This window comes from Coniophora puteana (assembly GCF_000271625.1).
Source record: "Coniophora puteana RWD-64-598 SS2 unplaced genomic scaffold CONPUscaffold_16, whole genome shotgun sequence".
Taxonomy (NCBI): domain Eukaryota; kingdom Fungi; phylum Basidiomycota; class Agaricomycetes; order Boletales; family Coniophoraceae; genus Coniophora; species Coniophora puteana.
Window position 1 is genome coordinate 670704 of NW_006913068.1, and position 16864 is coordinate 687567.

Here is a 16864-nt window from a genome sequence, read left to right on the forward strand (position 1 = left end):
AGGCAGGCTGCCACATCACTGTGGTATAAAGTACGAAGGTATAGTACATGCGCGGTAACGACGACTCAACCGAGAACTAGTGGATATGAGGGAGACGAGATAAGAAAAGGTATGGCGGGTGATAAAGGGATGATTACTGGCGAAAGAGACGGATGATGAATGACGATGAGATCGATAGATGACGTTCGACGGTGAATATGAGCAACTAGCACAGACGTGGAATGGTGACCGAACAATGAACACGAACCAATGAAATGGGGAATGGAGGAATGTCTGGGTAGATAGATGGTGGTGATGGGTAATTGCTACGGCGCGACACATCGACGCGACGCGTTGCGCGTCGCCGTCGCTGTGTTCATCTGTCCGTCCCTTGCAGCCACGAGTCCGGGAGCCAAAAGATATAGAAAAATGATGGAGCGCAAGACCAAGAACGACGACTTGCGTTCCAGACCGCAGAAAACGTGTCCCCAGCGATATCCGCGCCACCGCGACCACCCTTGCAGCTGCATTCCAACTTCCCAGCTCACCCCCTGCTCCGTCCGCACTGACCCATCGAGACATGCCGAGGGGTGTCACGGTCGCCCCAGCGCGCATATACTCAAAACCCGAGGCTCATGGATCTCCATGCGTCGCCATGCGAACAAGTAGTGATGAGGATATTGCAGAGGGACGAACGGGAATAGGGGCACTGGATATAGCTCGCTCATAGATTCTGTATCTGTACGATGAGGAACTGCTTCTCGTCGCTGAACTGTTCATCTGTTAAAGAGGAAGGACGTGAGCATGTAATCCTAGCAGGCAAGATCCACATGGGACGCATATAGCCAGCCAACGCAAGCAAGCAAACGAATAGCCACCACCAGAAGCGGGGAAAGGGCATGGCAAACCAAGAGAACGCACCCTCTTTGTCATTATGGAAGTTCTTCAAGAACACGAGCAGCTTCTCCTTGTTTCTCCGGAGGATCGCCTCGATCTGGTCCGGCTTCTTGGGGTTCGCGACGAAGACCTTGAAGACGTGGAACGCCTCGAACTGGATGTTCTTGCTCTTGTCGCGGAGCATGTTCATCATCATCTTGAGGTTGCCCTCGCTCGCGATGTAGCGCGTCATGACGGAGAAGTTGGCGCGGTCGAGCAGAATCTCGCCGAGGAGCTTGAGTGACTGGCGCTTGGTGACATAGTTGGTGGATAGGATGAGGGTCGTGAATGAGTTGAAGAACTGAGGGCGCGCAGGATACCAGCGATGATGAGAATCAGGACGGCGGCGAAATAGGGGAGATGAACGCACTCTATCGTAGTTCTTGTCGAGGTACTCAGCGACCATTGGCTTGTGACGCGTGAGGGTCTCCTTGAGGTTCGCAAAAGCATCACACGAAACACCAAATGTCGTTGTCTCAATATAATGCGGGAACATGTAAAACCTGTAAGCGCCCCAAGGTCAGCCACATACACCGCGATACCCTCGGGGCGCCCGATCCGGAGCCGAAACCCTCAAACGTAATCCGCCAAGCGTCACGGTGACACCTCAGGAACTCGCCAGAGAGCACCGCCAACAACCGCCCCACCCGACCCGTTTGGCAGAAAGAAGTGGACAGACACTCACTGTTCAGAGTACAGCAGGATCTTGGCGAGCTGCTCGTGCCGCAGCATCTCGCGGAGGACCATGCCCGTGTTGAGTGCGATCTCCTCGTTCGCGTACCCGGCGAGGGCGCCAAAGACGATGTCCTCGTGCTTGGCGCAGATGTACTCGACGGTGGGCCAGCGCGCGCCGATCTGCCGCCGGAGGAGGTTGTTGAAGATCTGTACGACGTCCTTGCGTGCCTCGAAGTCGAAGCGGGCGATGTGCTGCACGAGCAGGAGGAGGAGGTCGGTTGCGTAGGTCTCGGTCGCGAGCTGGGCGACGAGCTCGGGGAGGGGATCTGCGGGGTCATGGTTGCGGGTTGTATGCTGTGAGCGGGGATACGGGGGTGAATGGATGGCTGGGATGACGCACCGCCATCGCCGTAGAGAATGCCCTTTATCTGCTGGAGGTTCTTCGAGACTTCATCGTTTGCCTGTAACGCAGAACAGTGCGACATCAGACAACGGAACCGAAACATCCGACGAAAGACGCACTTTTCGTCTTGTCTCGCTGCCCGGGGCCCCAGACTCGAGCTTGGGTATTGCGTCCCGAAGACCGCGAACGAGATCGGATGGGGTACGCTGCTTCGTCTTGAAGAAGTTCATGGTGGTAGTGAAGGTGATGGTATTGGTCGAGGTGAGGATTTCACGTCGGGAAAAACGTAAAGCACGTAATCGTCGTTACCCGAGCCGGCTGACTCAACAGCTCAGCAAGGTGGACACTATCACTAACGAGCGAGTATCTGTCCGATCCTGAACAGCTGAGGCGGGGTTGCGCACGTGGGGACGATAGCGAAGGCGATGTGCAAGCCAGATGGGGGTTTCTGAGGCGATCTGGGGACGATGTTCGAAATCGGTCCCGGACTGCGTTCGAGCTGGGGCGTCAGTCTCTGGGGTGTGTTTCGTGAGTCGTGAAGTGAGATGAGGAGAAACAAGGAGTCGTGGGTGTGTCGGCGGGGATGAACGGGGATGGGATAAGATGTGCGGGTGCAATGAGGTGCGATGAGGAAAGGAAGCTTAGCTCTGTTCGGTTGAGATGACAGGTCCCGCCACACACAACATGTGTTTGTCCAACTGTTCGCTTCTTCCTTATGGAACAGCTACTTTTCGCTCTAACCAGTCTCATTCGCTCACTCGTTTCACGCCTCTTGTTGTTATTCAGTCAAAGTCTCCAAATGAGGCTCTCGGCCTTTCGTTCTCTCGTCCCGCAATCTCCCTGCAGCTCCAACAGCGCCGCATCGCTGGACATGGATGATCTAGATCGATAAACACTCGGCAAAGTGCATTAATATCAAGCTGAGATGAAGAAGGCGCGGCATAGTCATAAGGTACGCCGTATGCGGACGTGTACCCGCGCCCCGGCTGGTTTCTGTCTCTTTCTGTCTCAAATTTAGTGACGGAGCATATTAGATGCAATCATCGGAGCATCCTGCCACGCAGGCACCTTCTTCCATTGGCCTCTCCGCCGACCCAGTGATCATCGATCAACACATGCATAGAAGACACTCACCTCCGAGAGTAGGTAAGTTTCCAACTTTACCATTGTATCATATCCTTCCGTGCAGTCCGATGACGTAGCCAACGGACAGTGAATGTATGCAGGATCTTATCCATGGAACAAGGCATGGAGTTCGCGCTGGCGCTCCTCCCAAGGTTACTTCCGCTCCCTGTGAATTCGCTATGACGCCGGCGCGCACGGGCGTAGTGGCTAGTGAACGTTCCTGACGTTATCCTTTCCCGTAGGAACTTCTACCAGCCTCTCTCCCCACGATGCATTCTACAACATGGTCAATCTCGGTCCGAGGTACTGAGATAAGAGGACGTGAGCCCTGAAACACGCACGGTGAGTGATACGCGACTGGGTAAACAATCAGGCTTATAACCAAATCGTACAGTGGAAGATTCCCCAAGACGTCTGACCAAAACCTTGGTGGCGTTGCCGCCCTTCTGGCGACCGACGAGCATGCGCATGGCACGTGCATGGTACTATTCGACGGTAAGATGGCTCTACCTTCAAGCCGAAGTCGTCATTCGTGACATCAAAACGACCAAGAGGACTATCGCGCTCACAGCGTAACGCGATCATGTACACGTTCTTGGAGGTTACTTGTTTACATACAGGTGATAAGCATGCGCTCTTGTCGGCAGGACACGGGATGTACTGCCGTGTTTCTTGACGCTGGGAGGTGTATTAATGACTAGAGACTTTGATACGCACGGTGCCTCACGGAGTATTGTGGTACAAGTCACCGACTTCTTCGTCGGTGACCTTACCTATCTCCTACAGTCGGTACCGTGCACTTGTTGCTGCTCTCCATTGTTCTCTGGGGTATACCCTGGTGACGTTGGGCTAGTCTAACGGTGGTGGGGGTTTCGATGGCTTTGCTCGTCTCTACACTCCTTTCTGCGGAGTCACATTCTGAATTCATCCAAGTAGCGCTCGGTCATGCACGGCCATCGTTATTGTCGACCAATTGCATGTCCAGAAACATCTAAAAGGCGAGGTACCATTTGCTTCTCGCGGCGAGAGGACGCTCACTACTTTTACATAGAAAAGCAGAACGCGATTGTCATCTATATCGTCTGGTCAACTATCAACATGCTTGTTAAGAGTCTCGCTCGATCTTGACATGAAATATCACTGTACTATTGGCAGAACAGGTTCGTCTTTCATCAGTATATTCCAATAAGTGATGAAACGTAGGTGACCAAGCCAACTCGTGACGCTGTCATCTTCCCATGTCCTCTTTGTCTTCTTATCTACCAGCGTGAGTACTGCTTTGTTGACCTCGCTCCTTCGCTCTAGATGTCTTGTGCACAGTGTCTTGAACCGGCCATGTGTATATTTTAGTAATGTGATACATGTCACGTTCCTGGAGCATACATCTGGTGCGCCTACGCTATGCCCTCAATTGTATGGTTTCAATCGTATCGAAAAAAAAGGTACTGTATCTATCATGTTTTTGAGTCTCTATGTTAAAGCAAGCAAGCCTTTACTAATGCCGAACTGGATAAAGTATGACAGAAAACCTTGACATGAAACGCCCTCTAAGATATCCGCCCAAATAAGGGGCTACAATGTCCCAAACTTAAGCGCAAGAAATGAGGAGAGAATCTTTCCGTTGAAGAAGCTTTTCTGAAATTAGACAGCTCGACGCCTGGGTATGCACGAGACCCGCTCTATTACAGCGACATCTTGTGCCCACACGCTCACAGTTATCCGCGTTGTAGAAAGCACGAAACACAGTGAGCAGCTGACTACTAAACATAAGGACTTATAACCGCTACAACCACGGGACATCAATGCATCATCGAGCACGTATGTTGCACTTACTACGAGGTGCCAGCCAACCATCAAAAAGTTTGCCCCCATAAACCAAAGAGGTAACGGGCATTCGTAGTTAGGCATGTTCCCACCGGCGTTCGCAGGCGATGCTCCGAGACTGGTGGACGTGCTCAAACAACGCTCAAATGAGGCCTCCTGAGGTTTACAGGTTCGCGCCTCTCTACCACTTGAGCATCTCACGGCGCAGCGATACGGCTCCCTCGCTCTCTTCATCCCTCAACTTTATCCCACCTATTCATGTCTAGGCGATCGCCTGAGTGCGACTACTCATACCAGTCGGTGGAAGACGACCACACCAACAATGCTACAATCTCGACGTCGCGTACAAAAGGGGATGCACGGGTGCAAGGCATCTACTTCATGCTCGGTTGTGCAGACCTCCTGCCTTGGAACGGTGTGTAACTGTAGTATCACCAAATCTGGAGGTTTACCTATATGATGGACTCCAGCGCTGATCACCGCAACGCCCTACTTCCTTAAGCGCCTTACAGGCTCGTCGCTCCAGCCGACGTTCGTCTCGTATATGTCATGCATATTTACTGGCGTCAACGTCATCGCACTTGCATACGCCACGTTGACGTCGAAGCAGGCGAGTCGACACTTGTCTATGCACAAGTCCGTCTAACAAGCTGCATTGCTGGATTCCAGACAGCGGTTTCTCCTTCGCGCCGCATTGTGAGCTCGACTGTTGTGCTGGTTATCCTCATCGCGCTTCTCTTCATGACAACTTTCGTCCGCTTTCCCCCTTCAATCTTCTTCTCTCTCGTACTCTTGATTACAGTAGGACAGGTAGTGGCCGCCTCCTATCATTCTGCCGCCATCTCTGGAGAGGCATCACTCTTTGGCGGCCCATACATGTCCGCACTGATATCTGGACAAGCGGCAGTTGCCGTCGCCGTGAGCGCCCTCCAGCTCGTAAGCTCGGCGTTGTCAGTCTGGGGGACCTCGACGAATAGTGGACAAGCGTCGACAATGCTCGAGAATGAGGCATTAGACACGGCAGCGGAGAGCGCTGCCCGAGTATTGTTCGGTATTTCGGCACTGTTCTTGATTGCGACTGTCGTTTCGTATTGTTGGATGAGGCAGCTCCCAATCTACAAGTCAACCGTTTCCCCACAACAACAGCATAGGGGAGAAACGAGCGAGGAAAATGAAGAACTTCAACGCCTCGTGGGTTCAGAACCTAGCTTCAAACCCTTATATGAGCTGGACGAAATGCAGCGTGTGTTCAAGGCGAATTTGCCGTACGAGTTCGCCTCCTTGTATTGTTTCGTCATCACACTTGTAGGCACCAATTACGCATCCTCGTGTATATATCTGACCGTTTTCCAGGCTGTTTTCCCCGTCATCACCGTCCAAACTCAGAGCACAAATCCGTCCATTCACCCTCTATTGTTCATGGCCGCACACTTTCTAGTCTTCAACATTGGTGATCTTCTGGGTCGCTACGCCTGCTCCATTCCGCAACTTGTAATTTGGTCGGCGCCGCGTATACTTACCATTTCCCTCCTACGGACTCTCTTCGTACCGGTCTTTCTAGCGTGCAACGTGCAAGGGTTGAGCTCGGTTCTACGACTGATCCTCTTATTCCGTCCGACCTTGTGTACATGATCATCCTCCTTTTCTTGGGAATCTCCAATGGCTACATCTCTAGTAGCAGCATGATTGGATGCGCGTCACTAGAGCACAATCCAAGACTAAAGGGTCGCCGAGAAGATGTAGATGTGGCGGCCACATTGAACAACTTCTGCATAATTACAGGGCTTGCTGTCGGAAGCGCAGCCAGCTTTTCTGTACGTGCAATGCTATGCGATTGCAACCCCTTCAAAGGATAATCATCTTCCAGTTCGTTAGTCAATCATAGTCGCTACAGTACATATCATTGATGAAATCCGCATTGTCAGTCATCACGAGAAGTTATTTTGTAGTGCGCCAGGCAATCGAGGTACTGCACATACCACATCATCGTCTATTATGCAGTGTCCAAGAGAACTATCTCTTGTCTTGTATCACTAAAACTCTTCCGCTTGGGCCGTCGAAGCAGGCTACGACGCAGATATCAGCCTGAATGACCAAGGGAGCAGAGTTACTGTCGCTCCGAAGACGATTGTTCCCTCCAGTTGCAAGCTGAAACAATGATACAGTCTGTGCCGACCCATGGATAGTCGATATTTAATGTTAAACGGGACTGCTCGGTCTACCGGGCGAAGAAAAACAGGCGATTACAACATGTATCATCGACAACATCGGTTGGCGCACCGCATGAAGATGAAGCTCAACGTACGGACAGTGATGCGGCGGAGCGACGTTGATAGATAGGTTGGTCGCAAAACGCTCACCAGGCGTCAGTGTATTTGGAGGACGAGGGGATCCCTACTATACGTTCGACTGATGAACCCCTAAAGAACTAACTTTGATGAAGACGTCATGAGTAGTTCAAGCCCCGTTCTCGTCACCGTCGTCCCCAGGACTGAACATCGAATATTGAATGTTGAACGTCTTATTGCTGACAATAAAGCAACGATCAAATCAAAGGCTCCATTTTGTACACTTCAGTCTCAGATGATACTCTTCTAGTTCGCGAGGAACTTGGGCCCTGCGCATCTGACGGAGGATTGTCAGAATCATCACGATGGTATCATGCGCACGAGGCCATCATGCAAAGTCTACGAGCACTATCTTCCCCTTCTCTCGTACCACCAACGCCCGCCCGCTCGGCCCATCAAAGCACGATACTCCGTAGCTACCAGCTTCTATCACTAAAGGGTCCGAGTCAATACAGCTCCTTGTCAGATTCGGGAATGCGTCGCCCGATACGCCTAGCGTCATGCCGCTCAGGCGCATCTTTGAGTCATTTTGTCCCGGCTCGCCGCCCCGCCCCTGGACAAGTACCCTCACCTCCCCCACGTCAAGCGACTGTACTTTCATCGAATGCGGAAAGATGAGGTTTGAGCTTTGAGTGGGACTGCTCATCTCCGAAGCAAACGGTCGCACCGCGCCGGCGACGTGCGCAACCTCGACATTGATAGGGGCGAGTTGCCCCTTCGGGGCTTCGTCCACGCTGCCCAGCGTGAGTCGCATCACAAGCAACTCTGGAGATATGTTATCCGGCTGCCCCCGCAGGTCGCAGGCTGAAACAACGACGGTGTTCTCGCCGATCCAGGGGTCGACAGCCAGGACGGGATTAATTGGCTTCCCCGGTGGATTCAGATAGGTCGTCGCGATATATACGCCTTCGGGTAGCATCGTCTTGTGGGTCGCGTGAAGTTCGACGTACGGGTAGTGCGGCGGGGTTACATCAATGGATGAGCTGGTCACAAATTGTTCACCAGGACCCAATGTGTGTGAGGGGGCGGCGAATGCCTCTACGATCTCCGGCCGGCCGTCGTGCGCGCCTCTAGCGAGGAAAAGGTGGGTCGGGCCGATAAACACCTTAGAAGAAGATGGAAAAGGTAAAGTCAGCAACTCAGGTGCTACAAGCAGAGTAGTCAGGCCCCTCACATTGTAACTGTTCTGCCCCGGCTCAGTTGGCTCAGAAGGCGCTAGCGTGTACACCTTCTTCGTATCCGTACAAATGACCCACAACCCATGATAAGGGTGCAGGAATGCAGGGAGCTCGTCAATCTCATCCGGTTCCGAATACCTCAACCCCGGGAAATCCTCGTAATCCGCGTTATCGGTGAATCCCACGACAGCCAACTTGTGGCCAACGAAAAACTTGAGACCGTTATCGTTGGGAATGTTCTCCAGCTCGCAGACGAGAGAGAGCTTTGGTTTCGGCCCGGTGATCATAAACTCGAACACGAGCCTACCAAGTTGGTTAATCTATAGCATAGTGCTGTCGAGGGTGGCGGGTGTACGTACCCGAATGTTGATATACAATCCATGTCAACGAAGGTGATACACACAAAAGCCCGTGGACCATCCGCAGAGACGTAGTCCGCACACATGACCTCGTTGATTTCCTGATCACGGCCCATTTTATGCAGATTCTTCCACTTGGACCGGTCGAGGTCAGGAGCGTCCAGGTCAAAACACGACAGGTACTTGTCATCATACGCCAAGGCCCAGCGCCCGAGAAGCAGACGTTTGACAGTCTCAACCGATCCCTGACCTTTGGTTTTCAGCATCGGCGGCAACTGGTGCTGAGAGACGGCGGATGCCGAAGTCGGGGGCCAATTGCGCTCGACTCTAAAGGATCGTACTAGCGCAGAGCGCAAGTCGGTGGTGGTCTTCCAGGGGAAAGGACCAGGTGGGCGGGGGAGAGACGAGTCCCTATACGCGTTCTTCCAGATTTCTCTGTCGCTTGTGACGTTCTGGAGATACCTGCAAACCTGGAAAGGCCTGTCAACACGCGTACCCTCATGCAAACCACACACGTGACTTACGCGTTCGAGGCGAACAAGGTCATCGATCCCCAACTCGCCGAGGACCCTGCATAGGACTTCGATGGGAATCACGTCGAGCATGGCGCATATATAGCGGTCGTTGCAGAGGTAAAGGTATGGGTGGTGTGGGATCAAGCTGAGGAAAGACAAGCAGCGATTATGAAGGTTCCAAAGGAATGTGCGGAGTGTCTTCAGCTTCAACTCCGCCCATTGTTGGATAGAAGCAGACCTCTGCGAGCGTCTATCATGAACGCCTGGCTAGCTCTGACTCGGCGAACAAAATGAGCGAGGAGCAGCAGGACCCCCGAATATCCCGGTATAGGCCTGGTCCCAAATCTCGCTGGCCGATCCGGACATTTACCCCTATTCAGGGTCGCCAATCCGGACAGAGCGACAGGCCTCTGGGAGTAGGTGGTAAAAAAATCCGGACAGAGCGACAGGCCTCTTGGGATAGGGGTTATTACAATCCGGACATGGAAACAGGCATCGTCAGCGTCGTTAATGTTGGCCATACACCAATTGTCTGTAATAAGTCTTAACAGTCGGGGCAGTCTGCAAGCACTAGTAATGATAGAGTCCCCTATGAAACCTTGTGTTATTATGATGGGACTAAAAAGAAATTGAGTGTTGCCAGAGGTGAGGCAGCGAGAAGGAGTCGCCCTACTTGTCAACAAATATCAGCTTAAGCCAGAGCAAGCGTCTGTAATGTGGTGGGGGTGGCACTGCTTTCGTCCCTGTTGTGGTATATCTAATGATATAGCTAAGCTGGGAACGCGCGAAATGTACAACCGTAGCTTAGTGGTTAAAGCGGCTATCTTGTTTTGCGTCACCGCCGGTTCGAATCTTCCCCCCGCCAATAATGCATACTTGGTTATACGTGAAGAAGAGCGCCTCACTTCGAAGTCCACCGCAAGTATGGTTATTCAGTAACTAGGAAAAGCCCCATATGCCACTAATTATAAAGATATGACTTGAAAATACTTCCTCTACAAGAACAGTGGCTGAAGTCCGGACGGGGTTACAGGCCTTTATGAGTGCGGACTACGCACCAGGGCATCGAGGCTGGTCACAGTCCGGACATGGGACCAGGCATGATATCCTATGTCCGATCCGAATCCGGACCCAGGACTAGCCCCTATCTACTGTTTGCTCAGACCTCGCTGGCGAGTCCGGACTTTGGACCAGGCATTTTTCCCCATTAGGAAGGTCTATCCGGACTTTGGACCAGGCCTCGTGTCCCAAATAGGAAGGTGCTATCCGGACTTTGGACCAGGCCTATACCGGGATATTCGGGGGTCCTGGAGCAGCCCTGAGTAATGTGAGAGCTTAGTGTCGCGACTCTTCTTTTCGACTGACTCATGTGAAGGCCACGTTAATTTCGGCTCGCGAAGACCTGAGAATCTCGCGGTACCTGATGTACACCTGTTGGTTGACAAAAACCGTAACCTACTTACGCTATGTCTATAATCTGCAGCACAGATCCTTCTCTTGTCCTCCGAATGACGACCAACAACCCCCGAGCGCCATCAAAACAGGCGACACTTTCGGGGTCATGAAGAATAACTGGCTGAGACGGACACGTAATCTTCCTCAAATGAGGAAAGCCTTTACCATCCGTTCGCGGGAAGGCTATGGTCAAGCCAAAGAGCTCAGTCTCGTCAACGCCAACCTTGGAGGATACTCCCTCCACAAGGAACCTGGCCTCTTCGGCGTCAAATGCGGTGTTGTCGTCGGAGAAATACGAAGAGCGCGCGCCAGGAAGCATGCTCTGCATGCCCGAGAAGCATCCTCGTTGGAAGTGAATAGAGGCTGGCTCGCCGCCGGGTGGAGAGTGAGGGAAGGAAATACGGACGAGGTCGACGTCCTCTGCCAGACGGAGACTGCTGGCGTCGCAAGCCGAGACAATGAGGGATTCGTCACAAAGCCAGGCTGGAAAGGTCAATGCATCGGACCAAACAGAGCCTCTGAGTGGATCAATGGCTTTAAAGATCGAGGTAGCGAGGTATAAGCCCCGAGGAACGGGGGACCTATGAGACGGTTGGAGAATACGGAGCTCGAAAGTATCTGCTGTGTCTTGACTCTGTAAAATGGGAAGCTCGAATGCCTCCACGAGCTCCGTTGAGCCGAATAGTTTGTATAGAATGACGACGAAATAGGTGAGGCCAACGTAAATCTGCACATATGCGTCGCTTGAGGCCGGGGTAGACCGAAGGACAAAACGTCAACCACGTACCTGACTGCGAGTAAATGCGCCCTCTGGGTACCCACCCTTACGTTCCGGGGACTGCAATCTGTAGAATTTCTCCGCTATGATGTCCATCACCCAGATGCCGTCGTATGGATGGAAGTATTCGTCCCCATCGACATATCCCAGGCTGATGACCAGGGTCTTCGGTCCGATGAAAAGCTTCGATTGCTTTGATTGAGGTGCTGGCAAGTCGATGAGGGGTATCAGCTTTGGTGGAAAGTCATCATTCAGCTCGATCTTGAAGACTTTCCTACGATATCACAGTCGTCAACTTGGAGAAACGCGACAATGTCAGGGAACTCACACTGTCGTATCGCCCGAAACATCCTCTTTTTCCTCGACGAGTGCATATGCATACTGACCCTCAGCGCAAGTGTGCGAGGCACAATGCAAGTGTTCGAAAGTGAACCCTGGGGAGACCTCCAGCAGCCAACACTCGTACGGAATCCTGGCGTCGACGTCGAAACAGATGACACCGGTCTCGGTCCTCGCCAATATCCATCTGCCAAAAAGCAGGCATGGGTCTGGCCAGACACCAAGGTGACCTGGCAAAAACCAAGCGATTTCCGGGATAGTTGCGTTTGAGACGTTGGCGGCCAGCTGAGCTCAACGTGCGCGGAGCGGATAAGAGTGGACTTCAGGTGAGACGTCGTCTGCCAGGTGTAGGGCCCAGGTGGTCGAGCAAGAAGGGTGAATCGATAAGCGTCGGCCCAAACTGCCCTATGTGCTATCACATCGCGAAAATGTCTGCTGATCTACAGGCAAGTCAGTAGCTCGGATGGGCAGCATCATGAGTAGCACTGCACCACGCACACGCTCTAGATGAACAAGGTCAACTACCTCGAGATGGCTGAGGACTTTGTACAGCACCTCTGTCGGGAGTGTATCCAGCATCTAACTTCGCCTATAGATGGTCGTAAACCTCAGATATTGGGGGCTGATCATGGATGAAGTGTGAGCTGTGAGTGTTGCGGTTGCGCGCGACACAATTGCGTTTGGCCGCGTATGTACAGTAAGCCGAAAAGTCAACAAAGCAAAGCCCCTGTCTAGCCCTGTCTCCCCTTTGCCTCCAACCACGTCGACGATTTTAAACTGACTTGCCTTGAAACCACCATCCCACTTTTGCTGCTGACTTCGTTCTTATGGCATGCAACATGCGGGTGTCGGACTCAGGCGCTCTCAAGCACCATGGACCTTTCGCTGGCATGTGCTTCGTCGCCGGCTGTGCTTGTTCTGATGTCGAACCTAGCAACTGGTCGACGTCACAGCTCTCGGCGTAACGATCTCAATCTTACGTCCGATGCTTCAAGTTGAAAAGCTTTCCTTCAAGTTGATAAGGCATCTGACAAAGTACATTATCAAGCAACCGTCTCGTCAATAGGAAGCACATTGCTCTCTGCCTCAGTTCTAAAACAGGCGCAGAAAGATAATCGTACTCAGATTTCAACCCCACGATTGCGATATTGATCTCTCGATGCTGCCCAGACGCCTTCAGCACAGCGCTCGAGGCTGAAGCTGTGTAGCTCCATTCGCGACTCAGTATCATCTTCACACTGTTCCTGAAGAGAACGCAACCAACCCGCTGCTGACAGCAACGACTTTGTATGCACAAGCCATTCCTCCACACCCTCGCATGTGGGTCGCACACCTGCAGCGAGCGCCGGAGATGATTTCTCGCCATCCATCCCCATGCGACGCGTTGGTTGTCCCCCAAGAACGCCTGATAGCTGGCAGACGCACACATGGCTCTTACCCCGGCACACTCTTGCTCACCGGCCAGCTCGCTGGTGACGAAATTGTGCTCAAGATGCTCGGTATGCATCCTATAAGAGCGGCACGCCAACGCAAGCGGATAGTACACCCCACTTCTTCTTCTCCCTTTCTGCCTCGGTCGATATGTTCGCACAGGCCTTCACCGCGCTCGCTGGCGGCGCCTCGCTTCTTAGCTTTGCCGCTCCTTCCATGGCGTTTGACATGTCCGCAAATACCAACGTTTGTCGCCCACTTTTTCTATGCTTATATGCGCTGACTTTTTGTACAGCTGGCAGTGTAAGATAATTAGCCAATCTCTCGGGAATGGCGGTGTTGACGCAGAAGCAGGTACTGGGGCCAAAACTCGTATGGTGCCAAGCACCTCGATGACTCTGCCAACTGGCAGCAGCCCATCGATTTCTATTGCCAGGCGTGTATCCATGATGGGTGATGCGTGCTGGCTCTGATGTTGCTTAGGATGACACTGTGGACACCATCCCGATCGCATTCGTAAATGTCTTCTTCGATACCGACAACCTCCCGTCGATGAACCTCGCCAACGTCAGTCCATTATCCTTCCATCCCTCCTACATTCCGAACATCATATTTCTTTCGACCGTATAGACTTGCAACCCTTCAGACAACAAGACCTTTACCGGCTCCGACTTGCCCGATTGCTCGACTCTCAATGCTGGTATTAAAACGTGCCAGACAAAGGGCAAGACCGTGACGATCTCCGTCGGCGGTGCTAGCGGTTCAATCGGCTTCACCAGCGACTCGCAGGCGCAAACTTTCGCACAGACTATTTGGGACTTGTACCTCGGAGGTTCCAGCCAGACGCGTCCCTTCGGCGATGTTGTGCTTGATGGGTGAGTCAACTATTCCGAAATGTTTTGCGCAGCGAATGTGCTCATGGGGTTTCAGTGTCGACATTGACATTGAGGGCGGGTCCTCGACTGGCTACTCAGCGTTTGTTACGGCCATTCGCAAGCTGATGGACGCAGACACCAGCAAGACGTACGTGAATCCCTATCATCTCACTTCTGGACAAAGTAATTGTAACGAATGACATCAGTTACTACATTACCGCCGCCCCTCAGTGCCAGTTCCCCGATGCCTACCTCGGCACCGCGTTGAACGAAGTCGCTTTCGATGCTGTCTACGTTCAGTTCTGTAAGTTTATAATCCTTGTTCGCCGTGAGTTAGCTCTGCTCACTGCTACAACGACAGACAACAACTTCTGCGGTGTCAAGAACTACAACAACGCAAACGCCTGGAACTTCGCGACTTGGTAGTCTAAGCCATTCTCCCTCACTGAGCTGTTCTTACCTGTTACACCAATCACAATCAGGGATGACTGGGCCAAGAACACGTCCATCAACAAGAACGTCAAGATCTACATCGGTGCACCGGCCTCGAACACCGCCACGACCGACCCAGCGGAATACGTTGATCCTGCCACCCTGACCAAGATCCTGCAGGACACGAAGGCGCAGTACTCCTCGTTCGGCGGTGCGATGCTTTGGGACATGTCGCAGGCCTACAGTACGTATTCCCTTGCATTGTTGTTTGTGTATTGTGAATGCTAACGCCCCATCAAGCCAACGACCGTTTCGACAAGGCAATCAAGGCCGCCCTCGGTGGCGGTTCTTCACCCTCGAGCTCTTCCGTTGCCCCGAGCAGCACTAGCACCTTCCCTTCCTCCTCCTCGTCAGTCTCGGCACCTGCGTCCACCTCCTCCGCAGTTTCGACCTCCGCGCCTGCATCGACCTCCTCTGCTGTCTCGACATCCGCGTCGGCTACCTCCAGCGCTACCTCCAGCGCTCCGAGCCCAACTTCCACCTCATCTGGTAGCTGCACCGGCGTCGCTGCGTGGGTCTCCACCACCGCGTACACCGGTGGCCAGCAGGCCACCTACAACGGGCACCTCTGGACTGCCAAGTGGTGGACTCAGGCCGACACCCCCGGAGGTGAGCTCTCCCTTCGTTTCCTGCTTTTGTGCAGGTACTATGCAGAACCTAACAAAATCGCAGGTACCCAAGGCGACTGGACTGACGACGGCGCCTGCGCGTCGCAGAAGAAGCGCACTCTGCGCCATCGCCGCGGTCACTACTGATAAACTGAGAGGTGACTGAGTCACCGTCTACACTCTTTTGTTTGGGATGATGAGCTGCTAGTCTGGCTCTCAACAATGTGTCGTGTCTGTATTTAAGCTTATTTAAAGGCCACATCTATCTGGGAAGCCCTTGGGCGTAATATAGATTGGGATTCGTTGATCAAGCTAGTTGTTCGCCTGAGTTTGTCCGCCGAAGCGATCGCCAATGATCTCGATCAACCCAGAAGGTGAGATCAGGTGGCGTCAATAATCCGTCGCATCATCCCTCCTACAACTGCATAGACTCTCACCCACCATAGTATGCAGCAAACTTTGAACCATCAACCAAAAAATCGCCGGAAACAATGTTGGAAATAGGGAGATCTATACGAGGCAACTCCGGGAGCTCCTAGTGATTGGCGCGAAGGCAAGAGACAAAGTAGTCGCTCCTCGAGGGAGTGCGCCTGGTAATCAGTAGCGATATTCTATGATACACGAAACTCCCTCTATTGTGTGCGACTCTCATGAATGAGATTTTGAGGAGGATGCATACGTGACATAGCATGGCGTAGTCATACCGACAGCATGTGAGATACAAAGACAAGCCCACCCGTAAGCTCGCGATACGCTCATCGGCCGCCCTTGCCGCCCTTCATCTGCTGCTTCGACACCTTGGGTGCGGCGTGGGCAGCCTTGCTGGCGGCGGGCTAGAGATACAAGATGGTATCAATACGCAACACCCATACGACGTCCGCGAACAAAAACAACGCAGTGGCGAGGACAGACGACAAGGGAGTGAGAAAGACGTACCTTCTTGGTCTTCGTGCCTTCCTTCTCCTTCTTCTCTGACTTAGCCTTGGTGATAGCGGCAAGGCGCTGTTGTGACCGCACGGCGGCGGTCTGGTTGCGCTTGGCTGCGATGGCTGCGAGGTCAGCGCCAACGATGCCACGCTGGTGCTTCACGGTGCGTCGCGAGCGCTTCTTGGCAACTTCTTCGGTGATGCCCTTCTTGTGCATCCGGCGGTAGACCTGCGTCCAAGCGATCTTACGTGGGTTCTTGCGCTGCAGGAAGAGCGACGCATTCTTCGAGGAGGCGAAGCGGAAGACCTATCGCGGGGGAAAGTCGGATGTGTTGAGTAAGGGCATAACGGACAAAGGAGGGACTGACTTTGCTGTCGCCGCGGACAAAAAGCTTGCCCTTGGAGGGGTAGATACGGTAGCCCGAGAAGGAGTCGATTTCAACCTTCTACACTCGGGGAAATATGAGTTCAGAAACCGCAATGATGGAACGACTAATGAAAGTACGCACCATCTGTGATTCAAACAACCCACCAGAGAGGAACACAGATCAGTGAAACGGCACCCAAAATCGACAGTCCCGGGACGCAGGTGCATGTCATCATCCGAACGCCAAACAT

The 16864-nt window shown here is 52.9% G+C and overlaps 6 protein-coding genes across 6 annotated transcripts; 2 read left to right on the forward strand and 4 right to left on the reverse strand.

Annotated features, from left to right (window-relative positions):
- Positions 1 to 5: 5 nt before the first annotated feature.
- On the reverse strand, positions 6 to 2338 carry CONPUDRAFT_131833 (mo25 protein). Its single transcript, XM_007776119.1, has 6 exons — positions 2113 to 2338; positions 1991 to 2051; positions 1601 to 1916; positions 1286 to 1418; positions 901 to 1216; positions 6 to 759 (listed from the first exon to the last, which is right to left on the reverse strand). Exons 1-6 carry the CDS (start codon positions 2221 to 2223, stop codon positions 704 to 706), a joined length of 993 nt encoding a protein of 330 aa, XP_007774309.1. The 5' UTR covers positions 2224 to 2338; the 3' UTR covers positions 6 to 703.
- A 2862-nt stretch (positions 2339 to 5200) lies between these two features.
- CONPUDRAFT_93362 (uncharacterized protein) lies at positions 5201 to 6798 on the forward strand (the record flags this gene model as incomplete). The annotated part of the gene is made up of 5 exons (XM_007776120.1): positions 5201 to 5357; positions 5413 to 5552; positions 5612 to 6247; positions 6296 to 6441; positions 6504 to 6798. 5 exons carry the CDS (start codon positions 5201 to 5203, stop codon positions 6796 to 6798), a joined length of 1374 nt encoding a protein of 457 aa, XP_007774310.1.
- Positions 6799 to 7618: 820 nt separating this feature from the next.
- CONPUDRAFT_77257 (uncharacterized protein) lies at positions 7619 to 9374 on the reverse strand (the record flags this gene model as incomplete). Its single annotated transcript, XM_007776121.1, has 3 exons — positions 7619 to 8771; positions 8828 to 9289; positions 9352 to 9374. 3 exons carry the CDS (start codon positions 9372 to 9374, stop codon positions 7619 to 7621), a joined length of 1638 nt encoding a protein of 545 aa, XP_007774311.1.
- A 1427-nt stretch (positions 9375 to 10801) lies between these two features.
- CONPUDRAFT_169399 (uncharacterized protein) lies at positions 10802 to 12524 on the reverse strand (the record flags this gene model as incomplete). Its single annotated transcript, XM_007776122.1, has 4 exons — positions 12413 to 12524; positions 11904 to 12199; positions 11585 to 11849; positions 10802 to 11524 (listed from the first exon to the last, which is right to left on the reverse strand). Exons 1-4 carry the CDS (start codon positions 12491 to 12493, stop codon positions 10802 to 10804), a joined length of 1365 nt encoding a protein of 454 aa, XP_007774312.1. The 5' UTR covers positions 12494 to 12524.
- A 145-nt stretch (positions 12525 to 12669) lies between these two features.
- On the forward strand, positions 12670 to 15467 carry CONPUDRAFT_169400 (glycoside hydrolase family 18 protein; the record flags this gene model as incomplete). Its single annotated transcript, XM_007776123.1, has 10 exons — positions 12670 to 13454; positions 13508 to 13591; positions 13829 to 13912; positions 13976 to 14220; positions 14276 to 14368; positions 14427 to 14524; positions 14582 to 14642; positions 14703 to 14896; positions 14953 to 15321; positions 15385 to 15467. The coding sequence occupies exons 1-10, from the start codon at positions 13233 to 13235 to the stop codon at positions 15465 to 15467; spliced, it is 1533 nt and encodes a 510-aa protein (XP_007774313.1). The 5' UTR covers positions 12670 to 13232.
- Positions 15468 to 15804: 337 nt separating this feature from the next.
- On the reverse strand, positions 15805 to 16862 carry CONPUDRAFT_112169 (uncharacterized protein). The gene is made up of 4 exons (XM_007776124.1): positions 16779 to 16862; positions 16615 to 16692; positions 16257 to 16553; positions 15805 to 16153 (listed from the first exon to the last, which is right to left on the reverse strand). The coding sequence occupies exons 1-4, from the start codon at positions 16839 to 16841 to the stop codon at positions 16076 to 16078; spliced, it is 516 nt and encodes a 171-aa protein (XP_007774314.1). The 5' UTR covers positions 16842 to 16862; the 3' UTR covers positions 15805 to 16075.
- Positions 16863 to 16864: the final 2 nt, after the last annotated feature.

Bases quoted from the DNA above. Each gene is read 5' to 3' on its own strand.
- CONPUDRAFT_131833 (XM_007776119.1), bottom strand. From the start codon at position 2,223: ATGAACTTCTTCAAGACGAAGCAGCGTACCCCATCCGATCTCGTTCGC. The intron at 2,052-2,112 runs GTGCGTCTTTCG...TCTGCGTTACAG, and splicing joins GCAGCGAGACAAGACGAAAA to GCAAACGATGAAGTCTCGAA. The intron at 760-900 runs GTGCGTTCTCTT...CCTCTTTAACAG, and splicing joins CTTCCATAATGACAAAGAGG to ATGAACAGTTCAGCGACGAG.
- CONPUDRAFT_112169 (XM_007776124.1), bottom strand. From the start codon at position 16,841: ATGCACCTGCGTCCCGGGACTGTCGATTTTGGGTGCCGTTTCACTGAT. The intron at 16,693-16,778 runs GTGGGTTGTTTG...CCCCGAGTGTAG, and splicing joins CTGATCTGTGTTCCTCTCTG to AAGGTTGAAATCGACTCCTT. The intron at 16,154-16,256 runs GTACGTCTTTCT...TTGTATCTCTAG, and splicing joins AAGGCACGAAGACCAAGAAG to CCCGCCGCCAGCAAGGCTGC.